This window comes from Quercus robur, chromosome 7 (genome assembly GCF_932294415.1).
Source record: "Quercus robur chromosome 7, dhQueRobu3.1, whole genome shotgun sequence".
NCBI classification, from domain to species: domain Eukaryota; kingdom Viridiplantae; phylum Streptophyta; class Magnoliopsida; order Fagales; family Fagaceae; genus Quercus; species Quercus robur.
Window position 1 is genome coordinate 7,875,693 of NC_065540.1, and position 26,372 is coordinate 7,902,064.

Here is a 26,372-nt window from a genome sequence, read left to right on the forward strand (position 1 = left end):
TTTTAAGAAGGAGAGAAGATTTTAGTTAGACAAAATACATATATGTACAGTAACATTACCAGTTAAATATTATACGATTAATTATGGTAACTCCCTTCTTCTCTGTATTCTCTGACCTGGCTTTACCCTCTTGTGTCCGTGATGCATGTGAGGTGTCCCTCTCCGAATATTAACTCTATAGCGACAATTACTCTTCTCTCTCTCTCACTGTCTCAGCAAAATATTAATATATATAATATATACAGCAGTATATTTTGTTCTTGTGTATATAATTGCTCGTTAAAATCAGAAAATAAATATCTGGGTGTTGAGGAAAAAAAGAGTTTTGATTAATTCAATAGGGAAGGAGTGACACCAATGGCCACAAGGGTATTGGTGCTCTATCTCCTATCAGGTTTCTCTGTGGCTGTTCTTTCTGTCCTATTCCTCAGCGATGTCAATGGTTATAGCCCCAACAGAAACCTTCTATCTTCTTCATCAAACTCAACTCTATTGGAGTACCCTTCATATGTCTCCAGCAGTAGTACTGATACTGTTTGGCCCGTATGTCTCTCTCTAAGCCTGTTCCTTTTGTTGATATAGTTAATAGTACATGTTTGAATGTGTGTGGGTATGTATGTTTGTTTGGTTGTTTATATGAGAGAATTATTGGTATTTGCTTATTGGATTTTTGAATTTTTTTGATGCAGGAATTAGAGTTCAGTTGGAGACTTGTGTTGGCAACCGTGATAGGATTTCTGGGATCAGCATGTGGAACTGTTGGTGGAGTAGGAGGAGGAGGCATTTTTGTTCCCATGCTTACTTTGATTGTTGGCTTTGATACCAAGTCTGCTGCTGCGCTTTCTAAATGTAATATATATGTCATCCATTATTTGATCTCCTCCTTGTAATCTCTCTCAGATTCATATTCTTTTTAATAACTTTTAATTGTCTGACTAATTTCAATAAGGCCTTATAAGTTATGTAGCTTTTTTTTTTTTTTTTTTTTTTTTTTTTGAGAGATAAGTTTTAACTTGAAAGGTTTAGAAATATAGTGAAGGCAAATAGCTAGAAGAAGGCAAGAAGCTAAAAAGTGGATCAAACTTAGCTGAAGTGAGGTGGACTCAAAAGTCAGAGCATTTTGTTGATCCATTTTGGTCCTTTTGAAAATTGTGTGCTTGGCATTAATGATTTTTTTTTTTTTTTTTTTTTTGCTTTATTCCATTTGATTCATAGAAATGACTATTTTAAAGAAGGAAATTGAAATTGGCTGACAAATTTACCACTTTTTATTTGAACTTTAAACCAATTGTATAGTAATTCTTTTTCTTTTTGTTGTAATGTAATACTGGTATTTGTATTGAAGTTGAGGTTGTTTTCATATGTGAAATGGTTTGCAGGTATGATAATGGGGGCATCAGCATCATCAGTTTGGTACAATCTAAGAGTTCCACATCCAACAAAGGAAGTGCCAATCCTAGATTATGATCTTGCCCTTCTCTTCCAGCCCATGCTTATGCTAGGCATCACTATTGGTGTGGCTCTTAGCGTTGTCTTCCCCTACTGGCTCATCACTGTCCTCATCATTATTCTCTTCTTGGGTCAGTTAAAAATTACCCAATTTTTTTTTTTTTAATCTTTATATCACTTTCTTACAGTTTTGTGGAAAAAAAAAAATAGTTCTTTAGTGCACGTTACTTTATGTTCCTGCTGACAGATCTCTCTCTCTCTCTCTCTCTCTTTTGTTTATAAAATTTTCATGATTATATAGGTACCTCATCGAGGTCTTTCTGCAAGGCAATCGAGATGTGGAAGGAAGAGACTATTTTCAATGTGGGTTCTATGAATTGTAATTTAATATATGCCACAACCTTTTCTATAAAATTTGCTTGTTTCAAATTAATTAATATGGAAAGAAAAAAAATTGCAGAAAGAAATAGCCAGACAGCAAGAAGCTTTGGTCAACTCTCGCGGGGAACGTAAGATTGCACATGCACAACCATACATTTTTATTTTTATTTCATAAATTATTGTGTAGTAGTCAAGTAAATTTTACTGTTTTTTTTTTTTGGGGGGGTAATTGCAGTTCTGATTGATACAGAGTATGACCCATTGGTACCTAGAGAGGAGAAATCTCAAATGGTGAGCAAAATGTTACTTCATAAGCTTCCAAGTTTCTCAATCTTCATGATGAGTTGCCTTTGAATTACCTTTGTTTCGAAAGCTTATTAGCTTATTTGTACAGTTTGTTTTTCCGTATATATTTTGTTTTTAGCTACTTCATTCTGCTTGTATCACGGAGTGGCCTTGTTTAATAAAAATTTTTCTTATTTATCATATATTTATATATATATATTGAGAATTAATCTAATCCAAATATAGGTTAACTGAAAAATGCTCTATATTTCAGCAAATACTATGTTTCAACCTTAGGTGGAAGTGGATTTGGGTGCTAGTGCTTGTATGGATTGCTTTCCTAGCCTTGCAGATCATCAAGGCAAGTCTCTCTCTCTCTCTCTCTCTCTCTCTCTCTCTCTAGGTGAAAATCTCTCATGTGCTTACCTACCTCTCACAAACAAGTGAACCCCACAGCTAGGGCCTAGGGGCATGAGACTTGCCTCCACACTCTCTCTAGATCTCTCTCTCTTTGATTGCATATTTTTTATATATCTCAATTTTTAATTTTATTTTTTCAGAATGATGTGGAGGTATGCAGTGTCTGGTATTGGGTGCTATTCTGCGTGCAGGTAGATATATATATCAAATTATCAATATCACTGAGCCCACTTGCCGTACTCAACTTTTTTTTAAACTCTTTTCTGTCGTGAGGTCACCCTCACCATTAATTATTGTTGTTGTCTTTGTCTCAGTTCCCCATTGCACTTGGAGTGTTTGGATATGAATCAGTTAAGTTGTATAAAGAACACAAGAAGAGGATGAGCACAGGCAACACAGAATCGATTTGCGAGGCTTCCATAGGATGGACTGCAATGCACATTGCATTCTGTTCATTATGTGGTATTTTAGGAGGCACTGTAGGTGGTCTACTTGGTTCTGGTGGTGGATTCATTCTAGGTCCACTTCTTCTTGAGATTGGTGTCATCCCCCAGGTATATATAAATATATGGACTATTATATGTTTACATTACCCTCTTAGATGGTTTGCATCAAATAATGCAGAATAGAAATTAAAATGTATCAATTTTATACATTTAATTTCCAAAATCACCTACATTATTCAAGCTAAAAATGTGTAAATTTGCAACGTTGCTACAGTAATCATGTAAATATACCCTTACACTATTCACTTTACATATAATTTCACTATTCACTATGCATATAGTTTTTTATTCTTTATTTACGCATTTAAAGGTTGAAGAAAGAGAGTAGATAATGGTATTGTATACGAAGAAAGAGAAATAATTTTAAAAAATAAGAAAAAATGATATTTTAATGTTATGTAACATAAAATAAATAATCTGATATAGAATGTTTTGAAAAGTATGTAAAATAGTAAAAGTAGGTTCTCATATTAAAATAGAAGAATTTTTTTGCCTAAGCTAATATGAATGCTCTTATAAACAAAAAAAATTGGCAAATGCTATACGCATTTGCAAAAATGGTAAATGTTATACACTTTTTTTTTTTTTTTTTTTTTTTTTTGAGATTCTTATACACTTTTAAATGTGTACAATACTTATCATTATAGCTGGTCCTAGTTATGGGTGTACTAACTACTTTTAGATCTCATCAAAAAAAAAAACTACTTTTAGATTATAAATTAAAGAGTACAACCCATTTTTGATCATGGCAGCATGGCCTTGCTTTAAAGACTATCCGTCACAATAAAATTGTAGTGCCTTTTAGGTTCTAGGGCTTAAAAAGCCTTAAACGCAACAAATTCATATTGTTGGAGGGTAATGATTAAGTCCAATAAATACCAACCCAAGGATTGGCCAAGTTGGTTGGACACTCGATCTCAAGTTACTTGTGCGAAAGCGAAAAAAATCCAATAAATATCCTAATGGGTTCAATGTACCGAAGAACTAGCCACAAGCTGTTTCCTTTCACTTGCACCTTTTCATTGGATCCAAAGTCAAAATGATGTGATTAGGTAGGAAAGCTCAATTCTCAAAATACGGCTCTTTTGTAATATTGACTTGAGATTGGATTAGCTTTTAATATATATATATATATATATATATTTGTGGTGAAAATTGATAAAAGGTTTTTTTTAATAACTCAATTTTTTTTTTTTAGAAGTTTATATGTTCATTTGATGAAAGTTGATAATAGTGTAATTTTTTTATAATTCAAATATTTATTACAACAAGTGAAGAAATAGGTATGTGAACCTTAATTCTCCTCCTATAAGAGACCAAATAATGTTATTAAATTATAAGACTCTTAATTTAAAAATATAATTATTTTTTATTATAAATAGTTAAGTATTTTTTTTTTATTACAAACTTTCACTTAAATGAACAATGTTAGATAAAAAATAATAAAAAATAAAAATTCTTTTTCACAATTCCATGAGGTGGTAAAAGTTGAAAAATTGGTGTAATATCATTTTGATGTTAACATCATTTTTATTTATTGTAGACTAATCATAAAATGTGTCATATATTTAATGCTGTAAAAATAGTGTAATTTTTTAAACATTATTATATTCTTTTGTTACTTTCAGCAGTAAAGTGAGAGATAATGCACTATCTTCCCCCTTGTCCTTGTATGTATTAATTCTTTTCCTTTATACTATGACTGAAAAAAAAAACCTTTCCCTTTTTACTATGACTGTGAAAGTGCACCCATCATTTTCAAGTCTTAGCTAAATCATGCAAGAATGTTAATATATATATATATATACAAAAACAAACTGCAAGGTAATTTTTTCTTGAAATTTAAAGAATAATTCCTTTTTTTTTTCTTTTTTTTTTTTCAATAGGTTGCAAGTGCGACAGCCACATTTGTCATGATGTTCTCCTCATCCTTATCCGTGGTGGAGTTCTATCTTCTCAAGAGGTTTCCTATTCCTTATGGTATATCCTTCAATTCCTATATCCTTTCTTTGATTTTTTATTTCCAAAGTGTATTAATACCAATTATTTTGTTTTATTGATCATTCCTAGCTCTTAACATTTACCACATTAATATTTTTTTTGTTTCAGCTTTATACCTCACATCAGTGTCTATTTTAGCTGGATTCTGGGGACAGTTTATAATAAGAAAAATAATCACATTTCTTAAGAGAGCATCAATTATTGTATTTGTTCTCTCTGGTGTTATCTTTGCTAGTGCAATCACAATGGGTATACTACATCCCTTAGACCTAAAATTGTATTTCAATTACATTTTCTTTTTGGGTTTTTATTTATTTTTTAAAATACATGTGGCTACTTAGTAAGCTTCTTCTTCTTTTTTTGGTGAAAATTTTCTCAGGGGTCATTGGTATTGAGACTAGCATTGAAATGATACACAATCATGAGTTCATGGGGTTTTTAGGGTTCTGCAGCAGCCAGTGATTGTTGACAATGGCAACCATGCAATATTGGAAGTGCTAAGGAAAAATGGATGCAAAGGCAGTGGGGAGTGTTGGCCAACACCTAGTTGACCAAACTCTATCCCCCTCCAAAGGAAAATAAAACCTGAAATATTGTTGTGAAGCAATAAAGGTCTGCTTTGTGTGGTGTGGCTTAGGCAGGCTGTATTGTGTGTTAGCTACTGGCTAACATGCATTTGATTTCCCCCATTCAGATTTATGCAAAGTATTTAATGGAATTACTTTCTTAGATAATGTTTGCAAATTGATTCTATATGATCATCAAATTGATTATATATGATCATCAATATTATTATTATTATTGCTAATCATTTGCAAAATTATACTTGCTAGGATTTGGATCTGGAAAATCATGCAATAGTCCTAACCATTATACAATGCATTGCCTTTTAATGTAGAAAAATATAAAAATTTTAAAGGATAAAATATGATTAACAATCTTGAGATTTGGGTGGGTTAATGACAAACATGTCCAAAATTTATCAAAATTGACCAATTTGGTCTCTAATCACAATAAGAGAGAGAGAGAGAGAGAGAGAGAGAGAGAGAGAGAGAGAATGAGTAATGGTTAAAAGTACAGTTGGATTTAAGGATCAATTTGATTAGTTTTGAAAAGTTTTAGACTTTATTGGCATTAGTCCAAACTTCAAAAATATTAATTGTATTTTACCTAATTTTAAAAAACATTTTAATCCAACAAAAGGGAAATTTTTAATTTTCATTCTCAAAGTCTTAATTAAGAATAATAATAATATTAATTGCAGGTCCATACTATTTGCTAAGCTTGCAAGGTAGAATTGCAATAATTCATCTACCCCTCGCTTTCCTCCAATAATAGTTTGATGTGAGAGAGCTTCACCTACTTTGAGAGATGTACTTGGTTTTGCCACGCACAATGGATGATGAATGTAATATGATTGATGGTAGGCAGGTGCTCTTTTTTTTTTTTTTTTCAGGTAGGTAGGTGCTCATTTTGGAGCTCTTTGATGGCTACAAATACATTAAAAAATTATTCACTGAAAAGTATTAACATGTGATCAATGAGGGTACATTTGCCTTGGTCCCTTTTGTTTTGTCATACGTCACAGGCTTGGCTGCTATCCCATGAATTCAATTAAAATCTGTCCATTTGTTTGGCTAAAATAGCTCGAATCCTTTACGGAAGAGAATCCCTTTTTTCCTCAAGATCTGAATATTATTTAAGAGGATCACCATGGAAGAGCTCATGTGGAAAAACCGCAAAAGTTTAAAACATATGTTCTTTTTTGTTTTGTTAGCTTTTGCCTTCTTTTTTTTTTTTTTTTTTTTCCTACCTCACGTGGGGCTTAGAAGGTTTTGCACGGGAATTATTATAGTGCCATGTATTTTCATATCCATTTTGTCACAACTATTATGGGTCTGTTTGAATTGAGCTTATTGTTGCTGAAATTAAAAACTGAAACTGAAAATACTGTAACAAAATAATTTTTAAATGTGTGAATAGTGTCGCGGGACCTATTTTTAATGAAAAAGTTGTTAAAAAGTGAAATTTATGGGTTCATGAACAGTACACAAATGCACTGTTCACGAAAGACTGAGTCAAATGTTGCGGCTGAATAAAAAAAAAAAAAAGGCAAAACTTGAAAGGTAAAACGCACTGCAACTTTCAGTACTCTCCAAACGGACACTATATGTGACAAACTTTAAATGACTATCTATTGCTATAAAAAAAATCTATATTTTTTTTTTCACTTAATTTACTACGTAAGACAATTATAACCAAGTGTGTATTACTAAAATTATTCTTTGTACGACATAAAGCTGCCAATCCCACATGGGACTGGCAAAAGTAGTGAGAACAGGGACAAAAGATGGAGATAATGTAAAATAAATTTGGAAATTAGACTCATTTTCATATATAAAATCTTAGCAGATAAGTGAACATATATTTGGAATTTGGTGTAGGAGAGAGCTATTCCATTACTTAACTATGACCTCTCACACGAGTAGGTAATGAGATCTGATTACATCAACCTGGGACAAGGCTGGTTTTTCGATTGTATTATAGTTGTGCCATGAGTATGGGATAACTCATAAGTCATAAATAGAAAACTTTGAACTTTACTTCCCACCAAACAATGACATCTTTTTTTTTCTTAAGCCTATTGAAAATTATTAATTTTGGCGTCTTTAATAGTTATAATTGATTGCTTCAACCCAAAAAAAAAAAAAAAAAAGTTGTAATTGATAAAACCTGATCCACCTGTTACACAATCCTTAATGATTGTTTTGGAATGGCAAGTTTTTTGTTGGACGGCAAATAAAAAAGTGAGGCCACCTTGATGATGATCAAGACAGATTAAATTGATGACATTTCACAAAATCACTATTGTAATGGGAATAGTCAACTCATGGGTATAAATTATGAAATATTCGAGGAATACCACGAAATCAGCACAAAGTAACTAGGAAAATGTGTTAAAGAGACTTGTAACGTAATAAGTTAAAATCTCTTACAAAATCATTCAGGATTTGAATCTCCTACCTCTGCTGTAACTGTCAAATTAAATAATAATAAGAAGTCTTCCCCAAAAGTCTTCCTCATGAGACCAGCACCAGTCTCCTTTTTGTTGCCCCAGCCTAATGAAATTGAAAGACCTTACTGTAAATGTAGAAAGCATGAGTCCTAGAAAGCCCATCTATTTCTAAACTCCAGAAACACCTCGTTTATGTTAAGCGAGCAGCTCATAAATCATAATGTAGTTAATGCCATTTTTTCCCAATTATGTATTAGTTAAAAAACAATTTAAAAATATATATCCAGAGAAATCTGAGAAGCCAACAACCGTTTATGCTCGGGAAAATCTACAGGATTTGAATAATATATATCGATAGTTTCAACATCAAGAAATTCAATCCAGTACATGAATCAAATTGAAATGATTCAAATGAAAAATGTTCACGAACAACTCAGTCGTAACAATGGCCACGTGTCTCATTGTATGCAAAGGTGTACGCTCACTGTCCAATAAATATGCTTCAAAGAGAATTTTCTCAGAATCAGAGCATCAATTTTGTTTTAAGCTATTGCTTCGCTCAAGCTTCTCTGCCGTTGTAAGAACCAAATGCTAATGCCATCCACCCCATGCTCCTTCACAATACAAATGTGCAAACCAAAACAAGGGAATCAATCATGCCTCACAAGAATGCAGCAGCTATCAAATAATACTGTTCGGAAGATGATGATGATGTAGGTTCAGTAAGAAAAATGTGCCACAGTCCTATCTAGATGAACTACTAGCGGCTCCCTTGGAAGGGTTACTGCTGGATGGGGAATCTTTGATTGGTTTAGAATTAGAATCTGAATTGAGGACAATGTTTCCCATTCCAACCTCCATTGCTTCCCTCTCATCCTTCTCCTTCTTATTTTTATCAGAAACCACACTTTCTGCTGCTTGGTTTTGATTAGAAGGCATAGATGGCTCTAAAAGATGAGGTCCTGCATTGATCCATGGATGAAGAAGGCACTGACCTGCAGTGGGCCGCATCTCAGGAACAAAATCAAGGATTGAGACCAGGAAGTTAGTCATGTCAGCTGCATCTTGCTCACTGAAATCGTACTTCTCTACAAGCACCTTGTTCAACGGCCAAAAACGCAACCGACGAATATGCCTTAGATCGCCATATCTATTGAAGAAATCCCGGGAATAGCGGCCACCTAAAGCAATCTGAGGACAATTGTTGGCATATTAGAAGTGAGGCACAAGTATCTCACAAACTGAACTTCTTAAATCATGGGAAAGATAATTTCCTCACCTTGCGCGGCATCATTCCAAGAAGCTCCATCATTAATGCTAAGTGGTCCTAAAACAATTAAAGAAAAATGTTAAAAAATCATTCATATTAGATATGACTTATGTGAATGCTTAACCCATTAAAGCATTGAAAAAAAATTACACTTGAATGCTTAAAAACTAAATACTTATCCACAGCACGAACTTAAGAAAGCCTAAATCTACAGTAGAAAGACATGTAAAAGTCATCCAGAAGTTTCTTGCTTTCCACTTTTATATATGGAAAGAACAGCCCAAAGAATTACAACAGTCAATTCTAAGGAACCTCAAACCTCATGTGTGTGTGTATGTGCAAAGTAAACAGTAAAATAGTCAACCAAATGCCCAGATCCTTCAGGATAAAGCAAATATGTTGACTCATTGCCTATCATGACCAAGTGTCTTCACTTGTTTGGATTAGCTTATATCAATTGGCTTATTTTGCTTAAAAAATAAGCGGACTACAAATAAGTTGTACCTAAAAAAGTGACACTTAAAAAAACATAAACCCTCCTAGAAAAATACAAACATAGATTGTTCATGTTCTCATTAGATATGCAGTATAGTGGATTGTAAAGATTCAGTGCTTGATAAAACGAGTTTTTGTTCCCTCCTAGAAATATTATCTCATTTAAGCTAAATACTTTGGCAACTTGGGTTTGCAGAAGTCTTAAAATAATACTTTCAGCTTAGGATTTCTAATATATTAAGTGATTGACAACTGTAGTTTCAGATATTAATATGATAATAATTACTAAAGAGTACAGCAGCAGCATTATTTGTCAGCTCACATTTATGTTCATCAATTTGTACATGAATTCCATAAATAGCTAAAAAGCCCATACTAGACTGAACCCAAGACATCACACTCCACACTTGTTCATCAGGCAATGCCATTTAGTCCAAAGACCTTTGGCAAATGTAATATGTATATTTATCAGTTATTTCATTAACAACAGATAGCAGCATACAGAGCTAATCTATTTTAGAGTTTATACAATATTAGATAGCTTTTATCTTATATAAGCAGCATCTATAACAACTGGCACATCCGATTACATAACTGATAGAACAACAGTGACAGTAAAGGTAGGTTGAACTTTACTACTTTTTTTTTTTTTTTTTTTTGGATACGTAAGAAAAATTTGTATTAAAAAGAAGCTACTCCATCAAAGAGATGAAGTAAATGAAGGAAATATGTATAAACAACAAAGGAAAACAAAAAATGTACAAGAAAAAAGTGAATCTAAAAACAGCAGAATGGATTTTGAAGAGGTAAAACCCCACGTAAGAGACTAATCAAACAAAGTGGTCGCAAAAAACTCTAAGAGCTTATCCCCAGAAAGCACCAAATCTTCAAATATGCAATTATTTCTCTCCCTCCAAATAATCCACATCACACAATGTGGTACCAAATTCCAAACATTTGAAGAAAACTTTACTACTTTTATAATTAGGTTCATAACACAGCTAAAATTTATAAATCTAACATATGCTGAACTCAGTGGAATATATCTAAGTCATATACAGATCCCAAGCAACAATCAAACTAAGTTAAATACATCAGTCATACAAGCAACTGATTTTAAAATTGTGAGACTTTTTAAGGCTGTTAGACAGTAATGTTTGAAAATTTCATTAAGCATTGTTAGCTTCAAATCTCACATTGTATCAATTATCCTATTCAAGAGAATCAAAAGAATTATTCCATTGGGATTTACTAACTGCATTTCATTCACAAGAGTTAGTTTACCCCATATAAGTATATAACACTTAATAGTACTTTTTTTTTTTAAATAAGTATCACTTTATGGTACAAAATTAAAAATAATACTATCATTGGGATGACCATTATTGTGCAAAAGCACCAGGGTTCACAAAAGCCCTCCAGATTTAAGAATCTGCGTTGTTTATAAAATCTTAAGTAGGAATTTGAATATGATGGCAGATATACACCATGAAACTCGATGGAGGTAAAAATCAAGGGCTAGAAGATGTCCTTGAACATCTAGCACATTAATATCTACTACTACTACAAAACATCTTTCACATTTAACAGGGATTAACTACTTAGATTACCCTAACGTTATGTTTAATTCAATAGGGGGAGGAAACATAAAAGGGGGAAAAAAAGGAAAGGCAAGAGGAAGGGAAGGGAATAGAAGGAACAAGTTTAATCCCCCGAGGTGTTTGCTTGTGTTGGAGAATATGGAGACCAGTTCACACAAAAAATAAAATATCAAGACACTATTTTTTCTCTCCTCTTCCCTCCGTTTTCTCTCAATTTGGGAGGAAACAAAATAGTGGGCCCATAGGGCATGGAGATTCTCCCTTTCCCTTCCCTTCCTCCATTCTCTCCTCTCCTTTCTTTCTTTCCCTCTTCATTCCAACCAAACATAGTGTAGTTGGTCGACGCTGGTAATCAAATCTTGTGAAGGCTTGCTCTAGGTAACAAGAGAGCAACTGAACCAACTTTCCCATGTTGTGGGAATTGGTAATCTTGATTTTTTTCCCTATATAAACTTGTATTTTTATGACAGTAATCATAGTTGGTAATCAAACTACTAGATATTCTTGCTCATGTGCTTAAATAAAACAAAATAGACTAATAAATTAGAGTTATAAGTGTGACTATAATATAATAGGCTCCTGAAAAATCATATTATTTCTGATAGCTAGCATTGGAGAAATGCGTCTATTACTCTATTTACATTTGTGCTCGGAATAGTACAAGATTTAGAATAACTTGTATCGATTCCAAACCTACAAGAGCATGACTATGTGTACACATAATATAAAATTAAAAAATTAAAAATAAAAATTAAACCATGTACCTTGTCCATCCCTAACTGGATCTAAGTTGGAAAAAATGCATGAGCTCCTGGTTTGAATTAGCATGAAGTACTAGATAAAGTCAACTTCATTAGAGTTGACACTGATTGGGTAGGAATTTGTTGATATTAGCAGGTTGTTATTACATTTTTCCTTTTTTGGTAGGTCTTGAACCTGTGAACTCACCCTCCTCTTTTCTCTTACAAGGGGGAGAGGTAAGTTGACACTGATTGGTTAGGAATTTGTTGATATTAGCAGGTTGTTATTACTTTTTTCCTTTTTTGGTAGGTCTTGAACCTGTGAACTCACCCTCCTCTTTTCTCTTACAAGGGGGAGAGGTGCCATTTCAGCCAGAACTCAAAGCTCATAGGCAGATTGTTATTATGGTTAGTAGCATGTTGCAAATGCATTATTTCTATAGTACTGTCATTCTTGTCTAGCATAACCACATGATAAAATCACTTGTCATGTTAAGTTATTCTACAATGCTTCAGCATGTTTTCTGTAATTGAAACTCTAGACTGAGCTTTATTTTTAAATAACATCATAATTTCAATGTTCTTTTATTGAGGAAGATATCTAGTACGTTTTATTACTTGCAGAGTTCACAATTTGAGTGGAGCACACATGTAATGCTAGAATCTTATGCACAAGGTTCTATAGCCCTATGTTTCTAAAGGTATAATTGCAAATGGAACAACCATTAGAGTAGCATGCAAATTGTATAATTGAACTCCTAATGTTGCATAACTATCCATTAGTAATTGAATATAAATAGTAGCAGAAATAAAATAAACACAGAAATTTGAAGATTGATTATTTGTTTTCAAATTACATTGATTTCTAGAGAGAGAAAACAAAGGCAGAGATCATATATTTAGCACAAAAAGTAATTAAAAAAAAAAAAAAGTAAACAAGTGAATAACATCCATACCTCATCCCTATCAAAGTTGTCACCGCTATGAGGATCAAAGAGTACATCACCCGTTGCAAGCTCGAAACAAATGCAAGCAAAGGACCAAAGATCAGCTGAAGTAGAATACTTAGATCCAAGGATCACCTCTGGACACCTATATTGTCTTGTCTGGATGTCATTTGTGAACTGTTTGTATGTCCAACATGCATTCCCAAAGTCAACCAACTTGCACTTGAGGTCCGCTGATGCCAACAATTTCTGCCTAGTGGAGCGGCTTCCTCTCTTACTACACTGATGTTCTAGTTTGGCACCCTTTGTTCCATCAGCATCAGATAATCTATTTGTATTGACAGAACTAGTGGGATGGTCTTCTACAGAACCCACATTCAAATTTGTATTAGGCGAAGACTCTACAGCACCAGATGATTCTGCATCTGCTTCATCTTCCAAAGCAACCTCATTCTCCACACATCCCTGAGCCGCTCGCTTAGCCTTTCTACGAATCTTTTTCTTCTGGTTCCTAGTCAAATCCCCATTTAATTTCCTAATTTCCTTCGCAACCCCAGACTCCAATCCAGCCTTATCCTTACTATTCGGAAGAACGAGAGGAACTCCAGACTTTCTAGGATCCTTCGAAGGGTCTATCGTTGACATGAGCAGTATATTTTCTGGTTTCAAATCGGTGTGTATAATTGAGAGCTGTCTATGCAAGTAATCCAATCCCACCAAAACATGATAACAGATCTCCTTCACCCTATGAAGTGGCAAACCCCGGTAATCGCTATATTTGATAAGGGTCAAAAGATTATCCCCCAAGTACTCAAAAACCATACAAACATGCTGCCCATTGGGACCCGAATGCTTAAAATGATCCAACAGCTTCACCACACATTTTTTATCATCTGGGTCACCATCAGCAATCTGCTGCAAGATGGTTATCTCATCCATCGCCGCCTCCGTGTAATGTTGAGCACTCTTTTGCACTTTCAGTGCCACATATCTCTGCCCCCAATTTGCAATAATCATTAACCAATCATTTTATTAAATCAAACACTCCAACTTTTCTTAGCACAATCCATAAACGGATAATATTTATTTTTATATATTCAAAAAAAAAAAAAAAAACTAATAATCCTCAAACACATTTCAATCACAATTTCACACCCAATGCTCAAAATGCTCTCTTTTTTTTTCACATTCTACATTCAATCAAAAAAAAAAAAAACCCAGAAAACAAAAACGAGAGAGAGAGAGAGAGAGGTACAGAGAATTGGGTGTCCCAGGCGAGCCAGACGGTGGAGAAGTGGCCCCAACCGAGCTTCGATTGCACAACGTAGCGGCCATTCTTAAAAGTATCGCCGATTCGAACAGCGTGGTAGCCTCCTCGTCTGTAATCCTCCGTTCCTTCGTCCTCCGACGTGTACTCGCTGCTGTCGCTCCGATCCTCCGATGAACAACACTGCTGCTGCTGCTTCTGCTGCTTCTGCTTCTGATTCTTCTCATCCATTCCAAATTTTTCTCTGCACTAGGGTTTTTTTTTTTTTTTTTTTTGGGTGCTTTGCCCAAAAATCTTCAAAAGGAAAGAGCGATTTTTGGTATAGATTTTTGGAAGAACGTGAAGTTTTGAAGAGAAAGAGAGAGAGAGATTTCGATTTTCTCTTAGTTTGTGCAGAAGGGAATGGATGTGGATTGTTGTGGATCCTGTCTGTTTTTTTTTTTTTTGGTTTAAACACAGTTAAATCTTTTTGTTGAGTGAGGTGTCATCATCGTCATCATCCTCCTCAGTGTTAATGAGCACAACTAACTAGTCTACTACTTACACATTGCCACGATCTTTTTAGTTTGCCGTTTATTTGTTTATTTATTTTTTAAACGCTGTGAATTATGAAATGTTTTTAAGTATCTTTTTATGGAAAATTTTAAAAAATAACTATTTTTTTTTTTACAGTTTTTTTATATTTATGATGATATCAAAAAAAATTTTAAATAATTTATTATTAATAAATGATTGAAAAAGTCTCCTAACATTATTTTTTTTTAATAGTTATATTTTATTTTATTTTATTGAAAAGTGAAGACTTTGTTCCACTTTCAACCCATTTTGTGGGGGAAATGAATGAGTTTCTAGTTTCCACTCAATTGAGTGATTTGATAGACACGTGTGGCTGTGTGGTCATTTAATTGCCTGCTTAATAATATAATACACAAAAAGTTTCATAATTTTGTTTTTCTTTTTTAATGAGATTTTGGTTTTTATTTGGCATACTATTTAGATCATTTTTTTTTAACTATTATTAATAATTTGTCACATTAACAATGGTGAAATTTTTTATACTTACAAATTTTCTCTTTATTTGCGTGATGTCATTTATTGTCTAGTCTTTAAATATATATATATATATATTTATATATAATAAAAAAGAATGTTAACCAAGTAAACTTAACCCATCCATTTACAATTCAATTTCATTACAAATGAGTTATAGTATGCAATTTTTAAATTATCACTAGATTAGTCATATTATGAAATTGTCAAGAACATTTTTGTGATGAGGTTGAAATTATAGAACGTGCCTAAAACTCCCTTTAGGTTTTTTTAAAGTGCGATTAATTTGAGAGAGTCAAACTCAATATTTTAATATTTATTGAATAGAGGTTAATGGTGCATCACAAGAATAAAATCAAAGTGTTAAACAACAAAGGGTGGAGGAATATGCAAAATTCATTAATCTTTAACCACCTCTCACATACAATTTGAAAGAGGTGATGAGGGAAAGAGAAAAGACTTCTTGCTTTCACTATTTTCACCCCTTATGCCTCATAATCATGTCACTCCTTGATGGCTGAATGGGCTTTTGTTATGAAGTTAAGATTTTAAGGGTAAAACGTGATAGACCTTATTTGATATGAATGAGGAGCTTTTACATTGAGTTTTAAGTGCTCTTACTAATTGATGTTGAACAATAAATGAGGCTTTGGACCCCTAACATGTTAGGTAAAGAGTAATTTTCAATTGGCTTTTTTTGGACAAAACAAAATGCCTTATAGCATAATTTGGGAAAAAATTGACCTAGGGTCTTTGGTTTCTCTTTCATAGAGTATTGGGAAGCTATTCTTAGTAATGTCTAGCATGCAAGGTCAGCTAAGCTCTAGGGGCTAAAATGGGTTGGTCAAAATGTTTGAGTCTTTTGGGTTAATATTGCAAAAACTGAAATTAATTTGCGTTATAGGTACTATTGAAACTTATTTGGGATTTTGAGGAGAGAGACTGAATTTCGGTATCACCATTGCCGAAATTCAGCCAAAAGTATGAGAGAGAAGATGCAAAAGGAGGAAAGAGAAAATGTTGAATTTCGGCAACGTGGTTACCGAAATTCGTCTGCCCAGTTCTGCTGCCCAACCCTCTCTCCTATGTGCTCGTGTGTGGAGTGCCCAGGGAAAAAAAAAAAAAGGCAATTGCGGTAATGCAATTGCCGAAATAGGGGAGAAAAAGATTTTTTTTTTTTTTTTTTTGGTAATTGTCACCATGGCCATGCCAAAAATAAAAAAAATAAAAAAAAAAGTGGTTCCAAAATATCTGAAAGAGTAAAAAAAAGTAATGTCCACAATATTTTTACAACATTTTCACAATAAATCACATGTAATTAATTAGTATTAGTTAAAAAAATTTGTGGCAATCCCATTTTTCTTTTCCTCACATTTTCGGCAATCCCATTGCCACAATTCTTTTATTTCTTTTTTCTTTTTTTTCACATGTTCGGCAATCCAATTGCCACAATTCTTTTTTTTTTTTTTTTCTTTTTTTTCACATTTTCAGCAATCCAATTGCCACAATTACTTTGCCACAAATTTTTTTAACTAATAATAATTAATTACATGTGATTTATTGTGAAAATGTTGTAAAAATATTGTGGACATTACACTTTTTTTTTACTCTTTTAGATATTTTGGAACCACTTTTTTTTTTTTTTCTTTTCCTCACATTTTCGGCAATCCCATTGCCACAATTCTTTTTTTTTTTTTTTTTTTTTTTTTTCTTTTCCTCACATTTTCGGCAATCCCATTGCCACAATTCTCTTTTTCTTTTTTTTTTTTCTTTTTTTTCACATTTTCGGCAATCCAATTGCCACAATTACTTTGCCACAAATTTTTTTAACTAATAATAATTAATTACATGTGATTTATTGTGAAAATGTTGTAAAAATATTGTGGACATTACACTTTTTTTTTAATCTTTTAGATATTTTGGAACCACTTTCTTTTCTTTTTTTTTCTTTTCCTCACATTTTCGGCAATCCCATTGCCACAATTCTTTTTTTTTTTTTTTTTTTTCTTTTCCTCACATTTTCGGCAATCCCATTGCCATAATTGTTTTTTTTTTTTTTTTTTTTTTTCTTTTCCTCACATTTTCGGCAATCCCATTGCCACAATTCTTTTTTTTTTTTTTTTCCTTACATTTTCGGCAATCCCATTGCCACAATTCTTTTTTTTTTTTTTTTTTCTTTTCCTCACATTTTCAGCAATCCCATTGCCACAATTCTCTTTTTTTTTTTTCTTTTTTTTTTTTTTTTTTCACATTTTCGGCAATCCAATTGCCACAATTACTTTGCCACAAATTTTTTTAACTAATAATAATTAATTACATGTGATTTATTGTGAAAATGTTGTAAAAATATTGTGGACATTACACTTTTTTTTTACTCTTTTAGATATTTTGGAACCACTTTTTTTTTTTTTTCTTTTCCTCACATTTTTGGCAATCCCATTGCCAAAATTTTTTTTTTTTTTTTCTCTTCCTCACATTTTCGGCAATCCCATTACCACAATTCTTTTTTTTTTTTTTTTTTTTCTTTTCCTCACATTTTCGGCAATCCCATAGCCACAATTCTTTTTTTTTTTTTTTTTCTCACATTTTCGGCAATCCCATTGCCACAATTCTCTTTTTTTTTTTTTTTTTTTTTTTTCACATTTTCAGCAATCCCATTGCCACAAATTTTTTTTTTTTTTTCTTTTCCTCACATTTTCGGCAATCCCATTGCCACAATTCTTTTTTTTTTTTTTTTCTTTCTTTTCCTCACATTTTCGGCAATCCCATTGCCACAATTCTCTTTTTTTTTTTTTTTTTTTTTTTTTCCTCACATTTTCGGCAATCCCATTGCCACAATTCTCTTTTTTTTCTTTTTTTTTTCCTCACATTTTCGGCAATCCCATTGCCACAATTCTCTTTTTTTTTTTTTTTTTTCTTTTCCTCACATTTTCGGCAATCCCATTGCCACAATTCTTTTTTTTTTTTTTTTTTTCTTTTCCTCACATTTTCGGCAATCCCATTGCCATAATTCTTTTTTTTTTTTTTTTCACATTTTCGGAAATCCTATTGCCACAATTACTTTGCCACAAATTTTTTTAACTAATAATAATTAATTACATGTGATTTATTGTGAAAATGTTGTAAAAATATTGTGGACATTACTTTTTTTTACTCTTTCAGATATTTTGGAACCACTTTTTTTTTATTTTTTTATTTTCGGCATGGCCATTGTGACAATTACCAAAAAAAAAAAAAAAAAACTTTTTCTCCCCTATTTCGGCAATTGCATTACCGCAATTGCCTTTTTTTTTTTTCCCTGGGCACTCCACACACGAGCACATAGGAGAGAGGGTTGGGCAGCAGAACTGGGCAGACGAATTTCGGTAACCACGTTGCCGAAATTCAACATTTTCTCTTTCCTCCTTTTGCATCTTCTCTCTCATACTTTTGGCTGAATTTCGGCAATGGTGATACCGAAATTCAGTCTCTCTCCTCAAAATCCCAAATAAGTTTCAATAGTACCTATAACGCAAATTAATTTCAGTTTTTGCAATATTAACCCAAAAGACTCCAAAATGTTTAGCCACATACAATAGGAGCTAGAAGTATCCAATTGGGTGAAAATTTCGAGTATCAAACCTTTTCCATAAGCCTTAGGTGTTGTGCGTATCTCCATCCAACTTTTATAACACGCATGACATGGGTTGATGCAAAAGGCCTAAGGAAAAGTCTACTCATACCAAGGACGAAGGCACTCTTGGACTTTGGGGGGAAATGTCCCACTCTTTTTTCTTTTAATTAAAAACACACACACACACAGAGGTACCAATTTTAGCATTTTTGTTATATAAAACTATACTTTGCCCCTCTTAACAAATATCATTAGTTATTTTAAGAATAATGTTATAGCCCTAAACTTTTCTACAATGTTTTTACAAACCATCGAAGTAAATTTTTTTTTACTAATTTGCATCTAGACCCACTACTTACATTATTTGTTTACTTACCAATAACCACTCACTATATTAGCAATTGTAAAAAAGTTTGTAGCTCAAGTATCTTCTTCCTTTTAAAGGTCATACAAAAATTTATAGATCTAAATTCTAAAACAAAATATACAAAGCCCACAAAAAATAGCCCAACAACAAAAATTACTAATAGCAAAACTAAAAATAATTAAGCCTAATCAACTAATTTCACTCAAAACAAACAACCTGGATCTTTAAAAAATGTTAAACAAAATAATTTTACTCTCACCCAATAATAGACACACTTTAAAAATTAAAACAAAAAAACAAAAAACTCAACTGCTAAGCAGCAAAATAGTTGGAGGTTGGAGCCAATAGCATAACAGCTTCCCCTAACTTTATGTCCCAGCTTCGTTCCTGACTCATACCCTCCAAGGCACACTTTCTCAAATTCTCCTTATGTCACATGAGCTTGGGTCAAGATTAAAATAATGAAATGGCTTGGATCAGGATAAAAATAATGAAATAAATTATAATATATGAATTGGACCCACAAGAAAGTTGGGCTTAGTCAAATCAAGGTTGTAGAAATTTTTTTGTGAAAACTACCATCAACAAAAATCAATAACAATAAAATAAAAGTAATAGCACCAATACAAGTCGTGGGAAGAAAATGTTCGAATTAATGATCTTCGCTTTATAAGACATGGTCTTTGATTGAATTGGATACCTCTTGGAATTGGTTATAGAGCATGATTAAATTACATTGAAAAAAAAAAAATCCAAATGCATAGACAAGCTTTATAAAAAATATATGAAGTACTAAAAATGTTGATCTAGTTAATATAAGCTTTGTCACCAAGTGAAACATTAAAACGATTGGATCTTTGTGAGAATTGCTAAGGTGAGATTACACAAATGTGACTTGGCCTATGTTGGACTTTGTTCCCTCACCCATGGGTTAATGGGTGTGGGGGTCCTTTTTGGACAATACCCAGGCCTAAGTAGAAATAAAGATTTTGGACCATTTACTTGTTGTTTTAAGGGACTGGAATTGGTTCACTGCAGCTAAATGGGCTGATTACGAACCAGATGATGCACAGAGCACGAATCGTACAACACATACATGCTAACAAACAATAAATACATGCATTGAAACAGCAAAGAAACGAAGTGACAAGGAAAGACACAAAAATGAAGTATTAAGGATCCTTAAAACAATGCAAAATATTCCATTATTTTCTTAACTGTGCAATACACTATGAGAGTGCATTTTTCTTTAGCACACAGGCCTAAGGATCCTGGGCCAAATAGTTGTAGTTTGGTGGACTGGGCTTGGTTCACCGCAGCTAAAGGGATTGTTTAAGAACCAAGTGGTGCACAAGGCAAGCTTCCTACAACACACATAAACTAGCAAACGACAATATTTGTATTGAATAACAATGAAAACAGCAAAAGGAATGCAAAGTAATTAGGAAATACACAAAACAATTGTTCAGGATCCTCAAATTAATAAGAAATACTTCATTAGTTTTTCTTAATTATGGTTACAATGTGCTCACTAAGACGTTATACAAGGTTCAAATAAGTTCAAAAATTACAGATTTTGATGGCTATCCAAGCCTTTAAGACTTGCAAAGTTTGAATTCTTTTGAATCCAAGTATGTGCTATAGTGGCTGTTTCTAAGATACCGGAAGATATTTCACTACTTTCTTTGAGTTTTTGACAGAGTTTTCTCAACGATTCTGTTGTGATTTTCTATTACTCCATCCCCCTTTCAATGTTGGCTGTCTTCCCCTTTTATAGTGTCATTCTAAGGTTCAGATACCACTGATTCTCCCCCCTTGGCTCCCTAGGTACCAAAGCTACTGTTATGTCAGCCATTTTAATGGTTGGTTCTTTCCTTGTTTCTGATAGTTTTCATCTTTTAATGTTGTTCCTCTAAAAGTCACTTGATGACTTTCCATTTCGAGGCATCCTTGGGCAGCTAACCTTTAATCTCTCTTCTTTCAAGGTCTCTTACTTTTTAGACTCAGCTTTTGGTTGTCTTTCCTTGCTGTCATTTTTCCCAGGTGAGCGGAATCCATTTTTGCTAGATTGAAGGTTTTCCCAGCCACTTCCCCTTATAGTTCTTCATTCTGGGTTCCCCGAGGTACCGACCTTTTGTTCATGAATTGTCACTCTCCAAGCTTTCTGGTTCTTTGCTGTACCACTGGGTGCTTGAGAATGACATATATGTTCTTCGTTTCTTGTATTTTGTGGTACCCCTCTTGAGCTGTCTCAATCCCACGCTGTGATGCACGTCCCAAGGATCTTGAGCCTCTAAGTATCCCAGCCCAGTTCTTTCACTGGATTTTGCTGGATTTCTAATGGTCTTTTTGCTGGAAATTTGAACATACATAGGGCCTTGATGTTGATTCTTCTTGCTGCATATCCTCTGGCCTAGCCGAGATCCTTGCTGCATGTCCTCTGGTCTTACCCGAGATCCTTGTTGCATGTCCTTTGACCGAGATCCTCTTCTTTTTTCTTTATTATTTCCTTCTTTTTCCTTCTTTTTGGAACTTTGGGCCTTCATGGTCCTTTTTAACTTCATGAATTGGGTTTTCTTTTGTTAAGACCCATGGTCTTTCCTTACTTTTCATGGAATAGGTTTTCTTATGAAATTTTGGCCCTCAATATACACTATGCTCACTAGGATGTGTTACAAGGTCCAAATAAATTTAAAAATCACAGACTTAGATAGCTCTTTAGGCCTCTAAGACTTGCAAAGTTTGAATCCAAATATGTTTTCTAGTGGTTGTTTGGGGATACCAGCCAGTATTTCCCTTTTTTTTTTTTCTTTTTTTTTTGAATTCTAATAGAGTTTTCTCAATGATTTTACTCTAATTCACTGTTGCTGACTGCTTTTCACTATTGTTTGCTTCTCCTCTTTATAGTGTCATCTTAGGGTTCCTAGGATATCACTGATTCCCCCCATTTGCTCCCTGAGTACTAGAACCAATGTTGTGCTGGTAACATTAGTGGCTGGTCCTTTCCTCATTCCTCATAATTTTATTTTTTTTGAGTTTCTTCCCCAAAAGTCTCTTGTTGACTTTCCATTATGGGGTGTCCTTAAATAGCTGACCTTTGGACCTTCTTCCTTCGAGGCTTCTAAACCCCACATTTTCAGACTCAGCTTTTAGCTGCCTTTCCCTTTATCATATTTCCCATGTGAACTTATTCCTTCCTACCAGGTTGAAAGTTTCCCAGCCACTTCCCTTCATGGTTCTTCTTTCTGGGTTCCCCAAGGTACTAGCCCATTATTCATGAATTGTTGATTCCCAAGCCTTCTAATTCCTTTCTGCATCATTGGGTGGTTGATTGAGACATATATGTTTCTCATTCCTTGTGTTTCTTAGCACCCTCCTTGAACTGTCTTAATCCAACCTTGGCTTTGCTGTACATCCCGAGGATCCCGAGTTCCTAGTAGTCCTTAGGTATCCCAGCCCAGTTCTTACCACTAGGCTTCCTAGCGATTTTCTGACCTTGGCGGGTTAGGCTTTTCTTATTCCCTTTGTTTCATGAATTCTAAGGCTTACCCATTTGTGGGTTTGGGTTCCTCCTTAAAACCCTCAATGGATTTGGACCTATCATCTTTTTTTTTCTTTATTGCAGGCTCAAGTAATTTTTATTTTTATTTTTTAAGAAGTTCAATTCTCAGTGCCATTTTGGGCCTTGGTGCAACATTGTGACTTTTTAGATCTCAACAATGGGTAACCCCATCCATCATGGGTAAGTAGCCATCACAGACATTAAAAAAAAAAAAATACTAAAAATATTTTAGGCCATGGTACTTTCTAGGGTTGTCCATCCTAACCCGCAACCCAACCCACTCACCTAAACCGACCAACTTGGACTGAAACCTGATTGACCAGCCATTGACGGTGGATTTTTATTTTCAGAAACCGAATTCGGCGAGTCGTTTGCATGAAAACCAAGTCCAACTGACCTGATTGGATTCCTCCTCTCTCCAGACTCAAATTCGGCCAAATCAGGCCAAATCTCGATGAGATCCGTCCAGATTTTGATGAGATCCATCGAAATCTGGCCAGATTTCAACGAGATCCGTCAAGATCTTTACCACCACCGATGTTAAGATCTCCACTGTTAAGATTAGTCGGTTTTGACCCAAAACAAATCATCGCCGACTCGAATCAAAACTGATTTGATCTGTGGTTTTTGGCAGTTGGCGGTGGGTTAGCTTCTCTGCCACCTGAATTTGGCGGGTTGGTTCTGGGTTGGGGTACAAACCGACCCGTGGACAGTCCTAGTACCCTCCTTTATGCAACAAATTGGGCCGAGCAATAGGATCCATCTAAAACAAAGGACGAGCTGGTTGGCTAAGTACCTGAAACGGGCTTTAACCATTTTGATCTGAATTTTAGGCTAAAATAGGGCTAACTATTTGGGCCTAGCAAAGTAGCAATAGAGCTCCTCATCAAAGTGGCATTTTCGTAGTTATTTTCAAATAGAAGGGCTATTTATTATCCTTTCCTGATATACATATACCGCGTTTTCACCGATTCACCTTTCTAGGGTTTCTCTTTCTCTGCAATCGAAGGTAAGGCGCGCAGCTAAGCAACCAAACCAGCAGCCATGGTTCTCAAGTATGTTCCTCTCTCTCTCTCTAGCTAAATCAGAACTAGGATCTCAAAATAGAAATGACTTTTTTTCATGTGGTTCATGCTTAATAAATAATCTTAATCCAAACATAGAATCAGCTCGTGTTTCTCTGAGTCAAAGATAATAATATTTAAAGTTGTTGTTTGATACGCTGTTCAAATCTAACGATTAATATATACGATGATGTTGGAAAAATGAATATCAGGACGGAACTGTGTCGTTTCAGTGGATCCAAGATATACCCTGGGAGAGGCATTAGGTTTATTCGTTCTGATTCTCAGGTAGTTTAACGATTTAAGGTTCTGTCTCTAGTGTTGCCGCGTGTTTTTGAATAGAGTTGATTTGGCTTTTGTTTTTTTTTCATTGATATGTTTGACAATGTGGTGGGTATTTTTTGTCCTGTCTTTCAAATTTCATTAGGTGTTCCTGTTTCTCAATTCAAAATGCAAGAGGTACTTCCACAACAAATTGAAGCCATCGAAGCTTACCTGGACCGCCATGTACAGAAAGCAACATAAGAAGGTGTGAAACCTTTTGAATTTTGTATATGATTTGAAGATTATGTCTTGCACTTGGGTCGGAATTTACTTATAGACAAAACTTAGGTATAGGGTACTTTTGGTTAGGAGTTTTGGGAGATTAAAATAGCGTTTTTAAAACCCAAAAACTCATAGCTTTTTTACGAACGCTCATTTTAAACTCAAAACATAGTTTTCCAACAGCTTATACAAATGCACCCATAATTACTTAGGTGCATTGGGCTAACACAACCATATAGTTGAATTTAGTTGTCCTTGAGAGATGATGATCCATTTTGTGCTACATTGGTGAATGCAACCACAATGTTGAAATTAATTGGTTGAATTGGACAAGTTTTGCCTGTTTCCAATAACTTAGCTTTAATTAGATGTGTTAGTATCTTAGCCTAGAAAAAAATTTGGATATTAAGTTGGTTTGAGAACTCTTGCACCGCTATTGCTTCTAGGCAAGATAATATATATTGCTTCGTATTCCAAATTGTTGAAAACCTTACGATATATTTTCCCAAATTGATTGAATGTGCCTATGGTCTTGACACACTTAGGATATTGCTCAAGAGGCTGTGAAGAAGAGGCGACGTGCTGCCAAGAAGCCCTACTCTAGGTCCATCGTTGGTGCCACCTTAGAGATTATCCAGAAGAGGAGAGCTGAGAAGCCAGAAGTTCGTGATGCTGCTAGGGAAGCTGCTCTCCGGTGTGTTTTCTTGTATTTTCTACTTTTGGATTGACAGTTTTTTCATTTTATGATATATTTTCTATTGTTATGTGACTCATGTTAAATCTTGTGAACATCCTAATTGTTCTTTTAGTGTTTCCTCGCCCACGGAAGTTTTTTATGTGTAGGATTGGTTTACTGACTATTATATATGGATTACAAGGAGATTTTGACATACTGATTGAATGTATTTTGCAGTGAAATTAAGGAAAGGATCAAGAAAACAAAGGATGAAAAGAAGGCAAAGAAGGCAGAAGTAGTTGCCAAAACACAGAAGTCGCAGGGTAAGGGTAGCAATCCCAAGGGAGCTGCACCGAAGGGTCCTAAGCTTGGAGGTGGTGGTGGAAAGCGCTGAGCCACTGTTTTGTTCGTATTTTCTTTTCATGGAGTAACAGTTAGTACAATCTTTCATTTTTGAATGCTGTGTAAGAATTGATTGGTCTTGTTGCAATCATTTTTCCCCGTCTTTTTATCGTATGCCTGGCACCTGGTTGTTGAAGATGTTTAGTTATTTAGTCGATTTTGGCGTTTAACTGTTTTTACACAAAATTGAAACCTGCTGATTGCTGTTTTGTTTTTCTTCGGGGGGAAGGGGTATTACTACCGTGTGAATTTGCAATTGTTGCTGTTATGAGTCTTATGGCATCTGAGTACTTGCACATTATTCACGGTGGGTGGGTTGAGGTGAATGTGTGAAACTTAGCATTAGCATTTGCCCAGAAGTTACTGCTAGTGTGCTTTTGCTAAACTTATATGAGCTTTTCATAATCTAGTGTTATTCTGAATAAAACTGTAGCCCTTGGAAGCAAAGCAGTTTGGTACACAATACATATTCAAGGAATTGTTGGCTGTTTTTTGTTAGTAGTTATAATAAACTTATAATGAAAGATTCCACACAGGTGTTTATTATTGCAAAGAATTGTGTGTTTTACTACTGTGCACCAAGTGCTAGGCTGCTACCCATATCTGGTTTTTTGAATAGTTGCTGGGAATTTTATGTAAAGACCATCTTCAGTAGTTTGGCCAATTTCTTTTTTTCCTTTAACTAAACACCCATCATCTCCAGTTGATCACTTT

The 26,372-nt window shown here is 34.1% G+C and overlaps 3 protein-coding genes across 5 annotated transcripts; 2 read left to right on the forward strand and 1 right to left on the reverse strand.

Annotated features, from left to right (window-relative positions):
* Window positions 1–269: 269 nt before the first annotated feature.
* Window positions 270–5,776, forward strand: LOC126692025 (sulfite exporter TauE/SafE family protein 4). Of its 2 annotated transcripts, XM_050387427.1 has the most exons (12): window positions 273–543; window positions 690–849; window positions 1,380–1,580; window positions 1,751–1,812; window positions 1,910–1,958; window positions 2,066–2,121; window positions 2,390–2,476; window positions 2,676–2,726; window positions 2,850–3,089; window positions 4,928–5,021; window positions 5,151–5,291; window positions 5,422–5,776. In XM_050387427.1, the coding sequence occupies exons 1-12, from the start codon at window positions 358–360 to the stop codon at window positions 5,502–5,504; spliced, it is 1,410 nt and encodes a 469-aa protein (XP_050243384.1). In that variant the 5' UTR covers window positions 273–357; the 3' UTR covers window positions 5,505–5,776. The 2 variants fall into 2 exon arrangements, with proteins under 2 accessions (XP_050243385.1, XP_050243384.1); XM_050387428.1 differs by lacking the exon at window positions 5,151–5,291 and having other exon boundaries at window positions 270–543.
* Window positions 5,777–8,352: 2,576 nt separating this feature from the next.
* Window positions 8,353–14,879, reverse strand: LOC126692026 (uncharacterized). The gene is made up of 4 exons (XM_050387429.1): window positions 14,367–14,879; window positions 13,121–14,104; window positions 9,338–9,385; window positions 8,353–9,249 (listed from the first exon to the last, which is right to left on the reverse strand). Exons 1-4 carry the CDS (start codon window positions 14,607–14,609, stop codon window positions 8,803–8,805), a joined length of 1,722 nt encoding a protein of 573 aa, XP_050243386.1. The 5' UTR covers window positions 14,610–14,879; the 3' UTR covers window positions 8,353–8,802.
* An 8,999-nt stretch (window positions 14,880–23,878) lies between these two features.
* LOC126692027 (60S ribosomal protein L24-like) lies at window positions 23,879–25,794 on the forward strand. Of its 2 annotated transcripts, XM_050387430.1 has the most exons (5): window positions 23,879–24,025; window positions 24,247–24,322; window positions 24,462–24,563; window positions 25,126–25,274; window positions 25,494–25,794. In XM_050387430.1, the coding sequence occupies exons 1-5, from the start codon at window positions 24,015–24,017 to the stop codon at window positions 25,648–25,650; spliced, it is 495 nt and encodes a 164-aa protein (XP_050243387.1). In that variant the 5' UTR covers window positions 23,879–24,014; the 3' UTR covers window positions 25,651–25,794. The 2 variants fall into 2 exon arrangements, with proteins under 2 accessions (XP_050243387.1, XP_050243388.1); XM_050387431.1 differs by lacking the exon at window positions 23,879–24,025 and having other exon boundaries at window positions 24,236–24,322.
* Window positions 25,795–26,372: the final 578 nt, after the last annotated feature.

Excerpts from the sequence above, each read along its gene's own strand:
- LOC126692025 (XM_050387427.1), top strand. The coding sequence starts at position 358 with ATGGCCACAAGGGTATTGGTGCTCTATCTCCTATCAGGTTTCTCTGTG. Across the intron at positions 1,959-2,065 it reads GGTCAACTCTCGCGGGGAAC|TTCTGATTGATACAGAGTAT; the intron begins GTAAGATTGCAC and ends GGGTAATTGCAG. Across the intron at positions 5,292-5,421 it reads TGCTAGTGCAATCACAATGG|GGGTCATTGGTATTGAGACT; the intron begins GTATACTACATC and ends AAATTTTCTCAG.
- LOC126692026 (XM_050387429.1), bottom strand. The coding sequence starts at position 14,609 with ATGGATGAGAAGAATCAGAAGCAGAAGCAGCAGAAGCAGCAGCAGCAG. Across the intron at positions 14,105-14,366 it reads CCTGGGACACCCAATTCTCT|AGATATGTGGCACTGAAAGT; the intron begins GTACCTCTCTCT and ends AATTGGGGGCAG. Across the intron at positions 9,250-9,337 it reads TTGGAATGATGCCGCGCAAG|ATTGCTTTAGGTGGCCGCTA; the intron begins GTGAGGAAATTA and ends AATTGTCCTCAG.
- LOC126692027 (XM_050387430.1), top strand. Across the intron at positions 24,323-24,461 it reads TTATTCGTTCTGATTCTCAG|GTGTTCCTGTTTCTCAATTC; the intron begins GTAGTTTAACGA and ends AAATTTCATTAG. Across the intron at positions 25,275-25,493 it reads GCTAGGGAAGCTGCTCTCCG|TGAAATTAAGGAAAGGATCA; the intron begins GTGTGTTTTCTT and ends TGTATTTTGCAG.